The 16,910-nt window shown below is 50.7% G+C and overlaps 1 protein-coding gene and 1 pseudogene across 2 annotated transcripts in view; one reads left to right on the top strand and one right to left on the bottom strand.

Moving 5' to 3' along the window:
• CTPS1 (CTP synthase 1) overlaps positions 1-16,910 on the top strand; it is a 32,254-nt gene that overhangs the window by 9,811 nt on the left and 5,533 nt on the right. For both annotated transcript variants that reach the window (XM_004614207.2, XM_055139405.1), the window contains exons 4-13: positions 303-403; positions 1,171-1,287; positions 3,054-3,137; positions 3,517-3,597; positions 9,959-10,110; positions 11,151-11,283; positions 12,784-12,872; positions 13,685-13,779; positions 14,360-14,422; positions 16,064-16,107. In XM_004614207.2, the coding sequence (XP_004614264.2) occupies positions 303-403; positions 1,171-1,287; positions 3,054-3,137; positions 3,517-3,597; positions 9,959-10,110; positions 11,151-11,283; positions 12,784-12,872; positions 13,685-13,779; positions 14,360-14,422; positions 16,064-16,107 (959 nt within the window). The remainder of the gene's footprint in view (positions 1-302; positions 404-1,170; positions 1,288-3,053; positions 3,138-3,516; positions 3,598-9,958; positions 10,111-11,150; positions 11,284-12,783; positions 12,873-13,684; positions 13,780-14,359; positions 14,423-16,063; positions 16,108-16,910) is intronic.
• LOC129405427 (small nucleolar RNA SNORA53) lies at positions 10,833-10,984 on the bottom strand (annotated as a pseudogene).

Below are 16,910 nucleotides of genomic sequence, written 5' to 3'. Positions count from 1 at the left end.
CGTTGGGTTTTGGAAACCTGAGTAGGGTCCTGGAGTTTTCTGCTTCTATGAAAAGCAAGCAGGCGCGGGGGTGAATAGGGGTGGACGTGGAGCCTGTCGTCCGCTCAATCAGCCGGATGGACACAGGGCCAGGCACTCGGAGTCACACTTAGACTTCCACTCTTCCAGCCGCCACTTGGAAATCTGGAAGGGAGATTGTGGGCAGGGGGAGGCCAGAGACTCGTGTGGGCCCCTCTGCAGGCAGACTCTCGTCCCAGCCCCCGCAGAGGGACCTGGTTCACGGACTTCTTTCTCTCCCGCAGTTGTCCCTCACATCACAGATGCTATCCAGGAGTGGGTCATGAGACAGGCATTGATCCCTGTGGATGAAGATGGCCTGGAACCTCAAGTGTGTGTGATCGAGGTGTGTATGCGTCTCCCCTGACTCTGCCGTCCCCTGTCTGACCGCAGGCGCACCACTGCCACCTCTCAGCAGCTGAGAAGCCAGTTGCCGGGAGAACCGGGACACTCCTGCCTGTGAGGAGGCAGGTGTGAGCGCCACAGCGGTCACATGGCCAGCTCCCCTCTGCCCTGAGCCTCTTCCAGCTCTGTTTATCTGGACACCGCAAGTCCGCTCCTGCTCTGCGGATCCTACTTGGTCTCTTCTTACTGAGACAGGAACTCCCTCCTGAGCCACATCCCCACCTCTATAACTGGTGCTTTTTGTTTTCTTTGTTTCCTTTTGTTTCCCAAGTGTTCATCAGAGGGCCTTGGCCTACTGGCAGGAGTTGGCCAGCCAGTCTGGTGGTTGTGGTCCTGCTCAGGCGCTGTGGTGCCAGGGTTAAACCCGGGTCGGGTCCCTGTCAGGTACATCCCCTGATCCCTGAAATATTTTCCTGGCCCCCAGTCACTTTTTTAATTCAGAAGTTGTTCCTGACTAAGGCAATAGCTTAGTCTGTGCTTTCGATGTGGGAGTGTCCATGTAACCTTAGAGAGGGGGAGCTTATCCCAAAAGGTTCCCTTTCAAATGTTACATGTTCTAATCACTGGTAACATTTACCAGGCCCAGAGAGCCCACCCAGTGTTACTGATCCTTGAGTATAGATGACGGAGTGCTGGTGTGAGGAACCAGACCACGAGAGAAAGTTCTGGTGCTTCAGCTCTAAGCCAGTGTTCACGTCCTTCTTGCAGCTCGGTGGGACAGTGGGCGATATAGAGAGCATGCCCTTCATCGAGGCTTTCCGGCAGTTCCAGTTCAAGGTCAAAAGAGAGAACTTCTGTAACATTCATGTCAGTCTCGTTCCTCAGGTAAGACATTGCAAGTTTCACTTTGGGAATGTGGTGAAAAGACAGCAAAGGACGGTTTTCCCTTCTTTCTGTTCCGATTAGTGGAGGAACAGAAAGCAGGAAATCTCACGTGAATTTTCATTACTACAGTCAGATCGGTTTGGAAAAAGATCATTGGAAAACGTTTGGAAACTTGGGCCGTTGAGGATGGTGGGTGGCACTTGTCCGTTGGCCTTTACTTCCCGGTGCAACCCTGCTGCTGGGGTGAAGGGGACTTCTGAGGCATAAAAGAAAGCACAAAGTACGTGAGAGGAGGCAGCAGTCACCCAGTTACGAAGCCAGAGAGCAGGACATGAGGGCTGACCCGGTGGATGTGGGAGAGCTGGACCCTGACCCTGTCTGCTCTGTGGAAAACCAAAGGCCCAGGAGCGGCCTGAGGTGTCTCTGGGAGTAAGGTGTGGAGCTGCTTCAGGAGCAGTGGGACTCTGGTGTCCCCTTTCCTCACCCTGAGTGTGTGGGCATTAGCCCTGTCCTGGCACAAGACTGTTGGCTTCTCTGGAGAGAGTTTTTGCGTGAGCAGTTGGGCACTTTAGAAAAAGCACGGGATATTGGTTAAGGTTAGGCTGTGAGATAGTCTCCCCTCTTCCTGCTGCTGCCTGGTTCCCAGAATTATCAGAGACAGGTTGAAATCACCTAACCTGGGGGGAGATTGCAGGATTCTTCACTGTGTGTATCTCTTACCCAGAAGCAAATATTCCCTCCAGGTGTCCCGAGGCTAACTAACTCCTCAAGAGAGGACTCCGGGAAGCAAGCACCCACTCACTCAGGACAGTTGGCTATTCGTTAGGAACTGGCCACCAGTGATTATCAGATGTTTGGAGAAACCCTCAAATGCTCCAGAGACCTGACAACTGGAAAAAAGGGAACAAAAGTTGAATTTTTGTAGGAATAAGGAAACTTAAAATAACAAAACCCAGCAGCCTTATTAACATCCTTAGACTTACAGGTTAGGATAGTGCAGTCATTAAACAAAGGAAACCCTGAGAAGAGATCATTTTGAAACCAAAAAAAAGATTTTTTGGAAAGTGAAAATAAGAGCCAAAGGGGCCGGAGCTATAGTACCGTGGGTCGGGTATTTGCCTTGCACTTGGCTGACCCGAGTTCAATCCTCAGCATCTCATGTGATCCTCCGAAGACCGCCAGGAGTAATTCCTGGGTGCAGAGCCAGGAGTAACCCCTGTGCATCACCAGGTGTGACCCAAAAAGCGAAGAAAAAAAAATAAAGTAGGTGTGAAAAGGAAAAGTACCGCTCATGTTCCAACAGTGGACAGCCTTTCCTCCCAGCCATGCAGGTGCCAGAGGAGTCATGAACAGCAGGCGCAGCGCACATATATGGTAGAGAAATTTTATTTTAACATAGAAAAATCAATAGGAAATTGCCCCAAACTTTGCCTCAAGAAGTAGCAATGATACATTGAGGATTAATTAAGTCTAAGAGTGGTGTTGTCTAGGGCTTTGGAAAGGGGATGGGGTAGAACCGTTTGGCTCTATAGGTATGTGTAACTTTGACAAAAATAAGAACTGGCTTAAGTAAATGATTACCCATTATCCTAATAGGAAAATGAGCAAAGAAAAGTTAAAAAACATATATTTTTTTTATTACAGAGCAATGTGTGTTGTGTGTTTTGGTGATGGAGATCTAACCCAGAGCTTCATATACGCAAAGCTTAGGCTTTCCTACTGAGCCCAGTCTAAGAAATTTTTCTTTTCCTCCTTTTGCAAAATAGCCAAGTTCAACAGGGGAGCAGAAGACCAAACCCACCCAAAATAGTGTTCGGGAGCTCCGAGGGCTCGGCCTTTCCCCGGATCTGGTAAGACTCGCTCATTTCTTGGTCAGCTTACGTCTCATTTCTTGGTCAGACACAGCCTGTGTCTGCGTAGCAGGCGTAACGCGGTAGACCCAGGGGAGCCCCCTCCGGGCTAGTGCTCGGGAGCCAAGGGGGGGCCAGAGATCGTGTTCTTTCCTTTGCTACATGGCTGTTTTAGGGGTACCATTTCTCACTTCTTCAAAACACGTGTACCACTCTCCAGCAAATGTGCAAAATAGATTTTTCTACCTTACCCACATGCGTTCTCTGCTGTCTGTCTGGAACATTATTCAGGGAAATTCCAGTTGGCTCTCCCAGGTCATGAGTCTGCCTGTCCCCCACCGTGCATCTCTTTCGCTGATCTCCTTTTCTTTACTGCTAGGTTGTGTGCAGGTGCTCAAATCCCCTTGACACGTCAGTAAAGGAGAAAATATCAATGTTCTGCCACGTTGAGCCTGAACAAGTAAGTAATCTTCACATACCTTGGTACGTTTGTTTGCTTCTGGTTTTTCTAATGTCTCTTAAGCAGTTACATGGGACTTGTTCGTTCCATCATTTGAGACAGTTCTGTCCGCATCATCCCCACTAACTGTGGTTCATTGCTTTCCCCTTTATGGTTCCCAGGCATGCCTCTCCTGTTCTGTCTTTCCCTACTAGCCGGCATCACTCCAGCCATGCCCATTGGGTGCCGCTCTCCCTGTTGGCTTGGCAGTCTCTTCCTCGGGGTCTGGCTCAGACACCACGTTGTCTTGACCCATCGGACCTCCTCCTCCTCCTCAGATGCCAAGGTTAACCATTTCCTGAGGTGCTGGTGGTGAACCTGCCGTGTGTGTGTGTGTGTGTGTGTGTGTGTGTGTGTGTGTGTGTGTGTGTGTGTCTTCAGTCTGTGTCATAGACTTACCTTGAGGTGCTGGTGGTGAACCTACTCTATGTGTCAGAGTCAGAGATCTTGAGGGTAGCACCAGAATTAGACACTTTATGAGGGCAAGAAACAACTTTACTCTTTGAAGTTGAGGACTCCCAGGGGAAGAAGCCAGCACAGGGTTCTGATGAACTGCCTCCCCACGCGCCCTCTCCACCCCTAGGATGAATTCCGTCCCGTGTGCCGTTGAAACAGGCAGGCCTGTCCAGTAGAGGAAGAAACTACATTAAGGTAGTCGTTAAGGTAGCAAAGCATTTCTTTGGGCATATGGCAGTTCCTAACCTCTTGCCTGAACAAGGAAACGTACATGTGGTGCTCAAGATGATTTCCTTGGAAGAAGGAAACAGAAAATACAGATTCAGAGGTAAACTCATCGTGAAATGTTGCTGTTGGGAAGTAAGTCAGAAGGAGAAAGACAAATACCAGACAAACTCATTCATCAGTGTTACATAGAATGATAGGACAAGGGAAAACAAGGCATCCAAGGGGGAAATACCTAGATTACCCTGGTACCCGGACTATAGAATTAAGGCTAGGGAAGGAAAGAAACTGAAGGGGGCGGCGTGGGTGGGGGAGAGCAAGAAGAGGTGGGTGGAGGGTGACAGAAGGCAGGCCCCAGACACATTGGTGGTGAAGAGGTGTTACTTAAAGACGTGTCTGAACCATAGCGCCAGCAGGATGGAACGCGGGAGATCCAAACTGCAACATTCAAACCTTAAAATGTGCCTGTCAAGGAGGCAGACTGGCGGGTGGGAGGAACAGTGGGAACATTGGGGAGGAAAGGTGACGTTGGTGACAGCATAGGTGTTGGGACATTGTATACCTGAAACTCACTGAAAACCATGGTGCCTACATTTAAAAAAAAACAAACAAAAAAGATTTGAGCTACAGGGTCTATAGACCCTCACAGGCATTTGCCGTGCCTGTGACGTGCCCTGGTTTAATCCCTGGCATGGCATGTGGTCCCCTCAGTGCCGACTGGAATGTCTCCTGCTCACGGAGCCAGGAATCTTCCCTCAGCACCACCAGGTGTGGTCCCCAAAACAAAGATTAAATTCTGCTGTCATGAACTTTGGGCCCTGATCTTCCTAGTGGCTGTGATGGGCCTGGTCTGGCCCCGGGTGGCCAAGGGGCTGGCGTGGAGCAGGGCTGGAGCTTTTCATCGCCTAATAGGGTAGTGGTTATGACTGACTCAAAACATTCTGCAAATTTTATTCCATGAGTGCAAGAACTGCCCTATTTTTTTCTGTGTCTGCTAACAGGCTCAAAACATATTTGACCTTTTCAATTTGACTTTGCTAATTGAGGTACCTTTAAGGAAATCCAGAACGTTGGGACCTGGACTCTGTCTCAGTGTGGTTCGTGGTGGGGGAGGCCGGGAGGGTGTGTGGAGGCCGATGCTGTGCTGTGGTCGGGCGTAGCTGCAGGAGAGTAGTTGAGGTTAAGGAATTTATGAGAAGGCGGGAGACGAAGCCAAGAGCCTCACTTGCCTGGAGAGCAGAGAGCAGAGGAGCAGAGAGCACAGTGGCAGAGTTGAGGAGCTGGAGCCCACTTGTTAGATTGCCAGGAGCAGGGGGGGGGGGGGGGGGAGTGTGCAGCAAAACCATGGGAACCGTTGGCCTGGCCTGGGAGTGGGGCCAGAGGGGGCCCTCCTCCATGAAGGAGGCAGTCATCCTCGCCTGCTGCCTGAGGGGTCAGGGTGTGAGGCCGGTGGGTCAGAGGCCAGAGGGATACAGAGGGATTCTGCTGCCTTATACTAAACTAAGCCCAGGGCCATCAGAATAATGACATTATGATCAGCCTTTTTTTTTTTTTAAATCATCATGGTAATGATTTGATATGTGTAATTGTATGTGTGTGTGAGAGAGAAGCAAGATTGTTTTATTGAAACTTCCTTAGATGTGAGGGGAAGGGAGAAGTGTGTATTCTCTCTTGAACACAAGCTCCTCCAGACAGGAAATAAGCAAAGAAACAGGCGAGCAGGCAAGGTCCATGTTCAAGGGAGAACAAGGGGCTTAAGAGCAAGCATGATTTGATATATTTCTAGACTAGTGAGTGAAGATCAGCGCTGTAGGTTGCCATTATGTGGACACAACTAAAAATAGGATGAGAGGGCCAGGAATAATAGCTTTGGGGTGGAGCACTTGCCTTGTGCAAGTCTGCGAGGCCCTGGGTTCAATATACAGCATCTAACAAAAAGCTTCCCGTTTTGAGATTGCTCAAGGGGCTGACTGGGCGCATGCTTGCCTTCAGGAGATCTGGGTTTGATCCCCAGTGCCACGTGTCCCCTCATCGCCCCAGCAGAGCTGAAAGTCGCCCGGAGCACTGCCAGGTGTGGCTCTCCAAAGTAACGGTCAAAATGAGGACTGTAGAGAGTACCGGTGAGGCATTTGCCTCTCACGTGGCTACCCTGATTTGATCGCCAGTACCACATAAGTTTCCCCGAGCACCTCCAGGATGGCCCTCCTCTCCGAAAGGAGATTAAAAGTAAATTCAGATTATGACAGGCATTTCTGTATTTGGGCTGGAGCGATAGCACAGCGGGTAGGGTGTTTGCCTTGCACTTGGCCGACCCGGCTTCGATTCCTCTGTCTCTCTCGGAGAGCCTGGCAAGCTACCCGTGGCGTATTCGATATGCCAAAAACAGTAACAGGTCTCACAGTGGAGATGTTACTGGTGCCCACTCAAGCAAATCGATGCAGGGATGACAGTGCTACAATGACAGTGATTTCTATATTTAAGTTTAGTTTTCAAATCTTTGGCCTTTTTGGGGGCAGCGATTGCTTCGAACCATCCCTGGCAGTGCTGGGGAGGGGCTAGCACGTGGGGTGGTAGGGGTTGAACATGGGGCTCCTGTGCACAGGTGTGTGCTCCAGCCTTTTGAGCCATCTCCAGGGCCTTTGACTGTTTTTCAATTGAGATGCTTACGATACTGAGTCTTTTTTGGGGGGAAGGGTGTTTGGTCTAAAACACTTTATTGTATTCTTTTGAGTAGAATCAACCAAGTATTTGTTGAAAATAAAGTAAAAGCTGTCCGATATATTTGTGTCCCCAAATTTCCAGGCACTCCCCGCCAGATCAGTTGACTTATGCTTGTAGACTCGGGCAGTTGCATGGGTCTGTCTAGGATCTCGGGGGGAGACTTGGTGAGTGAAATTCAGGCCCAGGTTAGGGCCAGACCTCTCTGAAGGGCCGGGTTGGACTTCACAGCTCTCATGCTGGAAAGCTGAAAGGGGGCAGTTAAGAGACCCCTGATGTCTGGGTGGATGAGGTGTGTGTGGCCAGGGATTCCCCTGCTGACTTCTGCAGCCTTGCTGTACGTCTTCCTCAGGTTCTGATGGTCTCACTGTAAGTCCTGTGAGTGAGTTTTTACAACTAAGCCCTAATACAGCATGGAACCCGTGGCAGTTGTTTCTTTTCCAATTCACGGACATGTTTTTCTTATCTACTTGTAATAGCTGTTATCTTTAGGGTATTCATGAATACATGTAGTCAGATGCCAACTTTGAATCTGTTCAAAGCTTTAGATACTGAGCACTAGTGTTAAATAAATATTTACTGTGCATTTCCTTTTTTTCCTTTTACATGTTCCCCATTCTTAATTTGCTAAGGATTTGTTTTTGTTTTGAATTGTTTTTGTTTTGGATTATAAATTTGAATTTTATATTTTTATTAAATTTGCATTCACTGAGACTTTTCTCTCCTTTTACTCTATTGATGTAATTGATTCCACTGTTAAATTTCCTAATGTGTGTCTCTCAAACGTGGCTTTTAAAACACACCAATTCCTCCGATCTCCATGCTTCTAAGTCATCTGGGACTGTGGGCTTTTGATTGTTTAAAGCTCTCCCAAGTAATCCCATTGTAAATAAATAGCCTATTCTAGTTTGAAAAATCACTCCCCTTGGACTTGTCTGCTTTTTTTTTTTTTGATCACACCCTGTGATGCACAGGGGTTACTCCTGGCTCATGCACTCAGGAGTTACTCCGGGCAGTGCTCAGGGGACCCTATGGGATGCTGGAAATTGAACCTGGATCGGCCTTGTGCAAGGCAAACGCCCTACCTGCTGTGCTATCACTCCAGCCCCAGGACTTGTTTGCTTTTAAACTATATTTGTGATTTCTTTTTTTAATAAAAGATTATTTGCTTTCAGGCTCCTGAGAGATTGGCTACTCAACTTTTCTTCTCCAGTGTTGATTTTGTTCATTTATGTAGGATATCATTGGTTTGTCCTTTCTCCCTTGCCACAAAGAGTTTAGGTTTATCTGGTAATACCCATCACAGTGCTCCTGAAGCACCTCCATTCCTCTGTGTTTATTGGAATGTGGCTCTAAATGTTTTAGGACAACATTGGGATGTCCTGTTGCCCTTGCCACAGGAAGCTTAGGTTTATCACAGTGCTCCTGAGGCACTTCCATTCCACTGTGTTTATCTGTAAACTCTTCTCTATGCTTTCTTCTCCAACTGGCTATCACCTTTTCCCTCTAATCAGACCTATTGTAAGGTCAGATTCCTCAGAAATCTGTGATTTTATATGTATGAGTGAAGTACTGCCTTTCATCCTCTCTTTATGTCTTTTAAATAGTTTACTCTAAAGCGATGTTCTTTTTGTCTAGACACAGGAAGATAGTTAATATTATGCTTTTGTAACTTGAAATTTAATTGGCTTTGAATTTGAAATTTGAATTTGAATTTGAAATTTGAATTTGAAATCACTCCTGGGCATCTGCTTTCTTGACTTAAGCCTCAGTTGCCCTTAGTTCCTGGCACCCCAAACACCCGACGAGGGACTGAAAGGACCCAGGGCAAGCTGTGAGCTACCCTGGCATCGATATGGGCCAGGCCAAAGCACCACGATTCTTAACTTTAAGATAAGAGCTTGATCATGGACAAATGCTGTCATGATCCAAAAGTAACGATGAGACTAGGTCTCTGCTAGGGATAGGAAAGACTAATCTGGCCTGAGCACTGTAGTCTGAGATCGAGATGGCCCCAGGAGAGCAATTCTATAAACCTTAATGTATCTCTTACTGTGTCCATACAAAATTATTAATATTATGAATGCTTATATGTTTGTTGGACAAGGAGAGGAGAAACACACCCATGGTATTTAGCCCTTAGGCGGGTCATCTTGCTGTATGAGAATCTATCTGTCCTAGAAGCAGCATCCCCTGAGGGAAAGAATTGTGACCACACTGATGTGTAAGCCCCAACCCCTCATGCTTAGGGATTTAACTAGGCTGCAAGAGTGGGCTGGGGGATCTAGAGCCAGAGCCAGAGCCAGGAGGAGAAGGAGACTGATGAGAGATTGAGAAGGAGGATGAAGTAGCATGGGGTGGGGGAAGCAGGAGAATCAGAGGAGAATGGAGATGGGAATGGAATAAACTGCAACTGAGACCAATCAGCCTGGCCCTCATTCCTTCCTTTGCCTGCCCACCGCCAACGACCTCCCTGGGGTGGGGGAAGCAGCGTGAGACTACTGAACTCGGGCAGCGGGAGAGATAGAGCACTGCTGCCCTTTTTATGATTACATACATTTATATTTCTCTAGAAAACTGCGCTCCTTACTGTTTTCCAGATTAAGACATTCCTCAAGGTTCTGTTGTTATTGCAAGGCTATCTGCCTTCAGAATTCTGTTTGCTTTTATTAAATAACCTTTGCTCAGGCCGGAACAGGCGCAGGTAGGGCACTTGCCTTGCATGTGGCCTTTTAAGTTTGACCCCCCCACCACACCATATGGTCCCCCAAACACCATTAAAATTGATCCCTGAGAGCAGAGCCAGGAATAAGCCTCTACTGTGGAGATCTAGGAGTAAGCCCCTGGGTGTGCACCCCCCCCAACAAACAAACAAACAAAAAAAACTCAAAATAACGAATAACCTTTGCTCTTTTTAAATTAGGTGATCTGCGTCCACGATGTCTCGTCCATCTACCGAGTCCCCTTGCTGCTAGAGGAGCAGGGGGTTGTAGACTATTTTCTTCGGAGACTTGACCTTCCTATTGAGAGGCAGTCCCGGAAGATGCTGATGAAGTGGAAGGAGATGGCGGACAGGTGTGCCTTCCCCAGGGAGCGGGTGCTGCTGCCTCGTTTCTGTCTTGGTGGCTTCGGGAACCTCCTGTGTTCAGCATTCACACAGTTGTCTCAGTGTGGGGAAGGGTGGGCTGTGTCTTTGGGTTTTTTTTTTTTTTTCTTTTTGGGTCACACCTGGCAATGCATAGGGTTACTCCTGGCTCATGCACTCAGGAATTACTCCCGGCAGTGCTCGGGCGACCATATGGGATGCTGGGTATTGAACTCAGGTCGGCCGTGTGCAAGGCAGATGCCCTACCCTCTGTGCTATCACTCCAGCCCCCCCTTTTTATATATGTGTGTGTGTGTGTGTATGTGTGTGTAGGTCGAGACAATTTAATCTACCTAGAAAATTAAATAAACCTAATAAATTACCTCTAAATGAGCAGTATTAGAACCATAAAATAAAAAAATAGAGGGAATGTTGCAAAAATTTGGTCATATGCTGAAATTTACTTCTCAGAATGTAACCAAATGACTATCCAAGTTAGTGGAATTTTAGGGCATTTCCTAAAAATGGACACACTCTTCAGTGATAAAATTAGAAACTTTTACAGATCACAGCATTCAATAAGGAGGTAAGTTCGCAATTTATTCCTTGAGGTTCTAAATTCTATTTCCCTTTTATATTACATAAGCCCTTTGGAGACTATAGGAGACTGGCTTAACTTCTGCCGTTGCCAAGCAGAAATTTTCATCATTACAGTGTCCGCACACCAGTCACGTTCATAGTCAAGAATGGCAGCATAATTGCATGTCATTTCTGTCGGAACTTAAGAATAACATGCAGGTGTGAGATTTTTGAAGCCACCCCTTGCGACAGTTTTGCGATTTTGTTTTCTTCTCAAAGCCTGCTGTGTTGATTCGGAAACTGCTCCCTCCTTACTGTTCTCTACACAGAGCTTAGCTAATAGCTGTGCCCATTGTGTTCTTCTCCTACATTTTTCTTCTTTTAAAAGGCAATTTTGCTGTCCCAGTGGGGCGTGCAGTTGAGTGATGGGGTGTGTGTCGGCCTTTGCTAGGTACGATCGCTTGCTGGAGACCTGCTCGATTGCCCTCGTGGGCAAGTACACCAAGTTCTCGGACTCGTATGCCTCCGTCATCAAAGCGCTGGAGCATTCTGCGCTGGCCATCAATCACAAGTTGGAGATTAAGGTAAGGGGGTGGTGCAGGCTCAGCCGGGGCACGGGGAGGAACATCTGGTGGACACGTGTGAAGTGATCCATGTGTACAGTCGGGCTGCTGAGGGCTCATGAACCCTGTTGGTGGAGCTAAAGCCTGACCCTTGCTCCGGGAAGTCATTGCTGGAAGTAGAGGCAGGGAGCGGCAGGAGATGAGCAGCCTGAGGGGGGAAGGTGGGCAAAGCATTGGAGCTCCCGGGCTGGAGAGATGGTACGCTTGTCTCATACACAGCCAACGGTTTGGTCCCCAGCACCACATTTAGACCACTGAGCACCTAGCCAGGAGTAAATCCTGAGCACAGGGCACAGTCCCTCCCACCCCCTTTTTCCCCTCTCTCCTCGCAAAGAAGAGATTTGAGCAGGCACTTTGAGGAGAGACACAGAGGTGCATGTGGGAGGACTCAGTGCCGCTTGTGGGTAGGGAGCTCGCACCACAGAGGGAGCAGTGGAAGGGCGAGAGGCTGACAGGTGCCCATTGAGTGGCTCTGCATGTCTGCAAGGGCGTGGGTCACTCCCGTCCTGCAGATGGGCCAAGGAGTGGCCCACACGGCCACTTGCGATTGGCCACAGGGAATTACCACGGTTTGGCACCTCTCATCAGAAAGATGAACAGACAATACCTGACCCCAGAGCTCCACTCTTAGAAACTTTCTCAAGAGAAGTGAAAAGATATTTTCAGAAAGAGTAAGGAAAAAACAAACAAAACAAGTCCATCATAGCCACCTAAATATTCAGATCTAAAACTACCTGAATATTCAGAACCCTGCGTAACATGCTGTCTTGTTCTTCAGGTGGAAACCAGATGTACAGTAAAAAACACCAAGCTAGTGATCCACACAGCACTGTGGAAGACAGTGGCCCACAGGGGACCTGGGGGAGGGGAGCTTCCTTTGTAGGATGCTCTGGGAGCGGCAGAGCCCCGTGAGGGGAGAGCAGGTCCCAGATGGTCTGGGGAGGAGTTGGGCAGTGGAACGCTTGCAGGGGGACAAAGGAAACTTTGGGGGTTGGTAATACTTTCCTGTATGTTGATGGAGATGGGTGCTGGCCCCAACTTCGTGTGTTTGACAGAACTCACCAAAGCAAAGATTCAAAACATTTATTTCATTGTGTAAATTATACTTCCGTAAAGCTGAGAGAAATGAAAAGCAGCATGGCAGGGAGGGGCCCTGGGAGAAAGATCTCGGGGCAGAGGGCGCTTAGCAAAGAGGAGCCCTGAGACGCAGGCCGAGGGCAGCAGGGTGGGAGGTGGATGGTTTCGAAGGGCGTTCTTGTTAACGTTTAAGAGCGATGGTCGTGTTTGATTTGAAGTCGCTGTTTCAGCACACGAAGGTTGCCATTTAAGAGCTTGATTAAAATCGCGAAGGCCGGGACAAGGTTGAGAACTGTGGTGGGGAAGTTTGAAGGGCGGTGGCTGTGGAGTCACGAGCCTGCCTCCTCCTCCCCCGTGTGAACCCCCCTCGCCCCCCCCCCCCAGTACATAGACTCCACGGACCTGGAGCCGAGCACCTTGCAGGAGGAGCCGGTACGCTACCACGAAGCCTGGCAGAAGCTCTGCAGCGCCAAGTAAGCTGCACTCCCGCCTGGGGCCGGGCCGGGTTTCTGTGTCGTGGAGCAAGTGAGCACCCGATAGCTTTCAGTGTCGGAAAGGTGGCATTCCGTATGACTTGAGCCTTGTGGAAGCGCAGAGTGTTGGGCTGGAGAGCTGGTCTAAGGGGTAAGGCGCTTGCCTTGCATGTAGCCAGTCCCACTTCAGTTCCTGGCACTGCTTATGGCACCCCCCCACCCACTCTATCCAGCACTGCCAGGGGAAATAAAAAACCTCCCATCCCCCCCCAATATGGCCCCCAAAACAAGCAAGCCAAAAAAAAAAATCAAAAGTAAGAGACTACTAATGTAGTTGAAACTGTGAGCAGGTTGAAGAAATGTGCTTTATTTCTGTGATACTGGTTACTCTGTATCTAATCAGTGAGGCTTATTTAAAGGTCTCATTGGTATCCATCCAATCCATAGAGTCTCACAAATGGTTTTCGGCAGCTTTCACTTTAATAGTCAAAAATTAGTAAGAGTTTCTAATTCACTGCAACCATTGGATATTCTGGAGCCAGAGAACTATTTCTGACACACCAGTTAGAAGCATTTTCAGAGGTTACTAGGAAAAGTTTATTCTTTTGTATCCAGCTTCTAAGTTCAAGGTGTTTATTGCAGTTCGCTGGTGAGTTTGAAGAGAACAGGAAGTGTGTATGGGGCAGCCTCACTGGTGGAGTAGCTTCGTGGGTAGAGTAGCTCTTCGGCATCTGTCTCTTGGGAATGACTGTGGGGGCTGTTGCAGAGTGGACTGGTGGAAAGGGCATCACCTTCTGTGCTTTCTTCTGCAGCGGAGTGTTGGTTCCAGGGGGATTTGGTGTTCGAGGAACCGAAGGGAAAATCCACGCAATTGCCTGGGCTCGGAAGCAGAAGAAGCCATTTTTGGGTAAGGAGCAGGGAAAAGCAAGCAGTGTTTCAGGGCTGCGGACCTGAACTAGCTGAAACCAGTCAGTGCTGTGTCTCTGGCCAGCACGGTACAGCCAAGCACCCTCTTGGTTCTCCGGGGAGCAGCACACGCTCACCTCTCAAGTGCCGGGCTGTGCTTCCGGCCGCTCCGAGACTGGCGCCAGGACCAGCTCTGCGTCGGAGGGATGCTCGGGCCTCTAGCGTTTGCAGACTGTGTGGGGTGCTGCCTGCGGCTCCGTTTCCGTTGTCATTACAAGTGGGCTGGAAAGCCCCATGTTTCAAAGCTCTGAATAGAGTATTGTGTCACAACAATCGGTAACTGGTCAGCTTCTGAAATCGGGACTCTTCCCACGTCCTCCGATCAGCATCAGAGCCGGATAAAGCCCAGCAGCCAAGGGGTGTGTGTTGGTAGCTGGGAATCCCGCGTTTGTAGTTATAGTTCTCTGGACCTGGACATCGTGCCCAGGGCAGGCTGGTGGGAACTGGGTAGTGGGGGGATGGGAAGGGGCACAGGGCAGGCGACTTTCCATGGAAACCTGATTTGTTTCTCCCGCTGCAAGGTGTGTGCCTCGGGATGCAGCTGGCAGTGGTGGAGTTTTCGAGAAATGTGCTGGGATGGCAAGGTAGGTGTCCGGGCAGCCCTCTGAAGTTCTTCCGAGTTCCCTGGGGCTGCGAGGCTGGGTGCATACTGGCGGTGGGGAGCCGTGGGCCTGGAGAGGCTGGCGTCCCAGTACCCCGGAGGGAGCCGCAGCATTGACCGAGAGGAAGGGGGACCAGATGCAGCCAACCGTGAAGGTGGGTGCACAGCAGCCGGGTGTGAGGGCGCTGGAGACCCTCTCGCTTCTCTCCCCGAGGCCACTGTCCTCAGGTTGGGGCCCGTGGGAGGCCCTGTGGGTGCTGGAGTGCTCAGCCCCGGGCCCAGATTCGAGCCTGATCCTTGGCTCGGTATTTTAGGCAGGCTGTCGGCAGGGCGGCCTCGCCTGAGGCAGGAGGTCACGTTGGAGTCTGCGTCCCCTGGCTGTCAGGGTGAAGAGACAGTACTCTGAGGCCGGCGGGTAAGAGATGCCTGTCGTCTCTGCCCGGGTAGCTGCTGCCCCAGCCACCCAGCCTTGGGTTTGTGACTCCCAAGGGTTTCGGCCCCTCGCCGTATCTCGAGACCACCCTGCCCTGTACTCCCCACTGGGCGCATGGACTGGTCAGCTTCGGCGGGGTGGGCACACGCGTGGCAGGTAACTACCAGCTTCTGAAATGCCAGCCCCCATACGGAGGCCTGTCTGGAGCTGGCACCTGACCCCCACAGCCACGCCTGAGCCCTGTGGTTGTTCTGGAGGGTGTGGGTCAGGACTGCTTCCGGGGAAGAGTCTGCCACCCACATTCTGGTCTCTGCAGCTGGCTGGCTAACAAGGGCGAGGTTTCCAGAAAGGCCTTTGGGAGAGCAGAGCTGTTTGATTTGGAAGTAACGGCAGGTCCTCTGTGGCCGGGCTCTGCTCACCTGTTCCGAGTGGCTTCCCAGTAGCCCCGAGGGCACAGTGACTCAGCCCTCTGGGCAGCGTGCCCATTGCTTGTGGCTTCTGAGCTCCTGGCAGGCACGGTCTGTCCTCGCAGCCCCTTGCAGCTGGCCCGTGGGGCACCTGGGATCCTTTCTCAGTCACCACCTGCCGCTCACAGTGGCTCCCGGGTGGGCAGGTGGCTTGGTGTGAGCTCCGCTGTTGCCAGTCAGCCCTGTGCACCGGGGGAAGGGACACGGTGCCAGGAACTGCAGGGCCCCACCAGGCAGGTGGTCTGGGTCAGAGTTGGTCTCTGGTGACTCAGCTGCTGGAAGGAAAGGAATGAGGCTGGGAGGCCTGGGCCAGCCGCTCCTGGACAGCTTGAAGCCGCAAGGGGCCTTGAGGATGCAGGCCAGGCCGCCGGTTTCTGTTCCCTCTCTCTGTTCTCCCTCCCTGGGGTGACTCCTCCACAGATTTGAAGGGTAGTGTATGTGGAAGTGTGTCTTAAGCGTCTTCATGTTCCTGCGCCAGGGGGATTGCACGGGGCGGGCGCCTGCCTTGTGTGTGTCACCTGCCAGTCCCATCCCTGCCGCTAGAGTCCTGGAGGGCCCTCCCCAGGAGATCCTTGGGCACTACTTGGGAACCCCCCCCCAAAAAAAAAAAAATTAGAGCTGTTTTCATCAGCAAACTAGGAGGGAAGTCATGATTTTAGCACTTAGGAACAAATACAGCTCTTCAGTCATTGTTTTAATGAAAACACATGTTTTCGTTTTTCAGATGCCAATTCTACCGAGTTTGACCCGAAGACCAATCACCCAGTGGTGAGTTTCTGCTTTGTTGCTTTCATTGAGCAGGTCCTTGTTGTCTTGCCCCTTCTCCTGGGAAGGGTTAGAAGCCGGAGCGCTGGTGGCTGCGGTCATTCTCCGGCCCTTGCTCCCGCGTCAGCCTCAGAGACTGGTAGGAAGCGCTCAGGTGGACACTTGGGCTGCACTCAACCATTTCCTTGTGGATCCCTGGGTTTCAGCCCCTTGGGACATGCATGCTCCAGGCGCTGTGGGGACCCCCTGCCCCATGGCTTGTGGCTCTGTAACTAACACTTTCTGAGGCCAGCACACACCATGGATTACGTCTCCTGTTGGAGGAAGAGACGATGCCTTTATTCATCATTGAATGCTCAGCGCGGGGTGACGGGCCTGTGGTTGACCCTGAGACACTGATAGATGAGCCCCTTGACCTCAGGGCACTTAATGCACCATTAAAGTGTGTTGCCCGAAAATAGGCTTTGCTAAGACTAAGAACACGGGAGAGCCACACATTTCAAAACCTGGTGCTGGAGGCAGTGGGGCAGGCGGGACCCAGAGGTCTCAGGTCAGAAAGTGCCCAGAGGCCTGGGCATGGGGCCCTTGTGGGCACCCCTTGGCTCGGTGCCTGCAGTGAGGACACCTCCAGCCGGGCTCTGGGCTGCTCTGCCTGTCCGGCAGGGTTAGAACACGCATGGCCCGCAGCACCTCCCGGGAGTCAGCCCTGACCCACGGAGGAGTCAAAGGGACGGGGCGCCAGGAGGGACTGGATTCAAAGGGACTGGGCTCTGTGGACTTAGAACCGTGTCATCCCACCAGATAGC

Source organism: Sorex araneus, chromosome 5 (genome assembly GCF_027595985.1).
Source record: "Sorex araneus isolate mSorAra2 chromosome 5, mSorAra2.pri, whole genome shotgun sequence".
Classification (NCBI taxonomy): domain Eukaryota; kingdom Metazoa; phylum Chordata; class Mammalia; order Eulipotyphla; family Soricidae; genus Sorex; species Sorex araneus.
The sequence above is the reverse complement of the archived record's forward strand: the minus strand, read 5'-3'. Positions and strand labels throughout refer to the sequence as shown.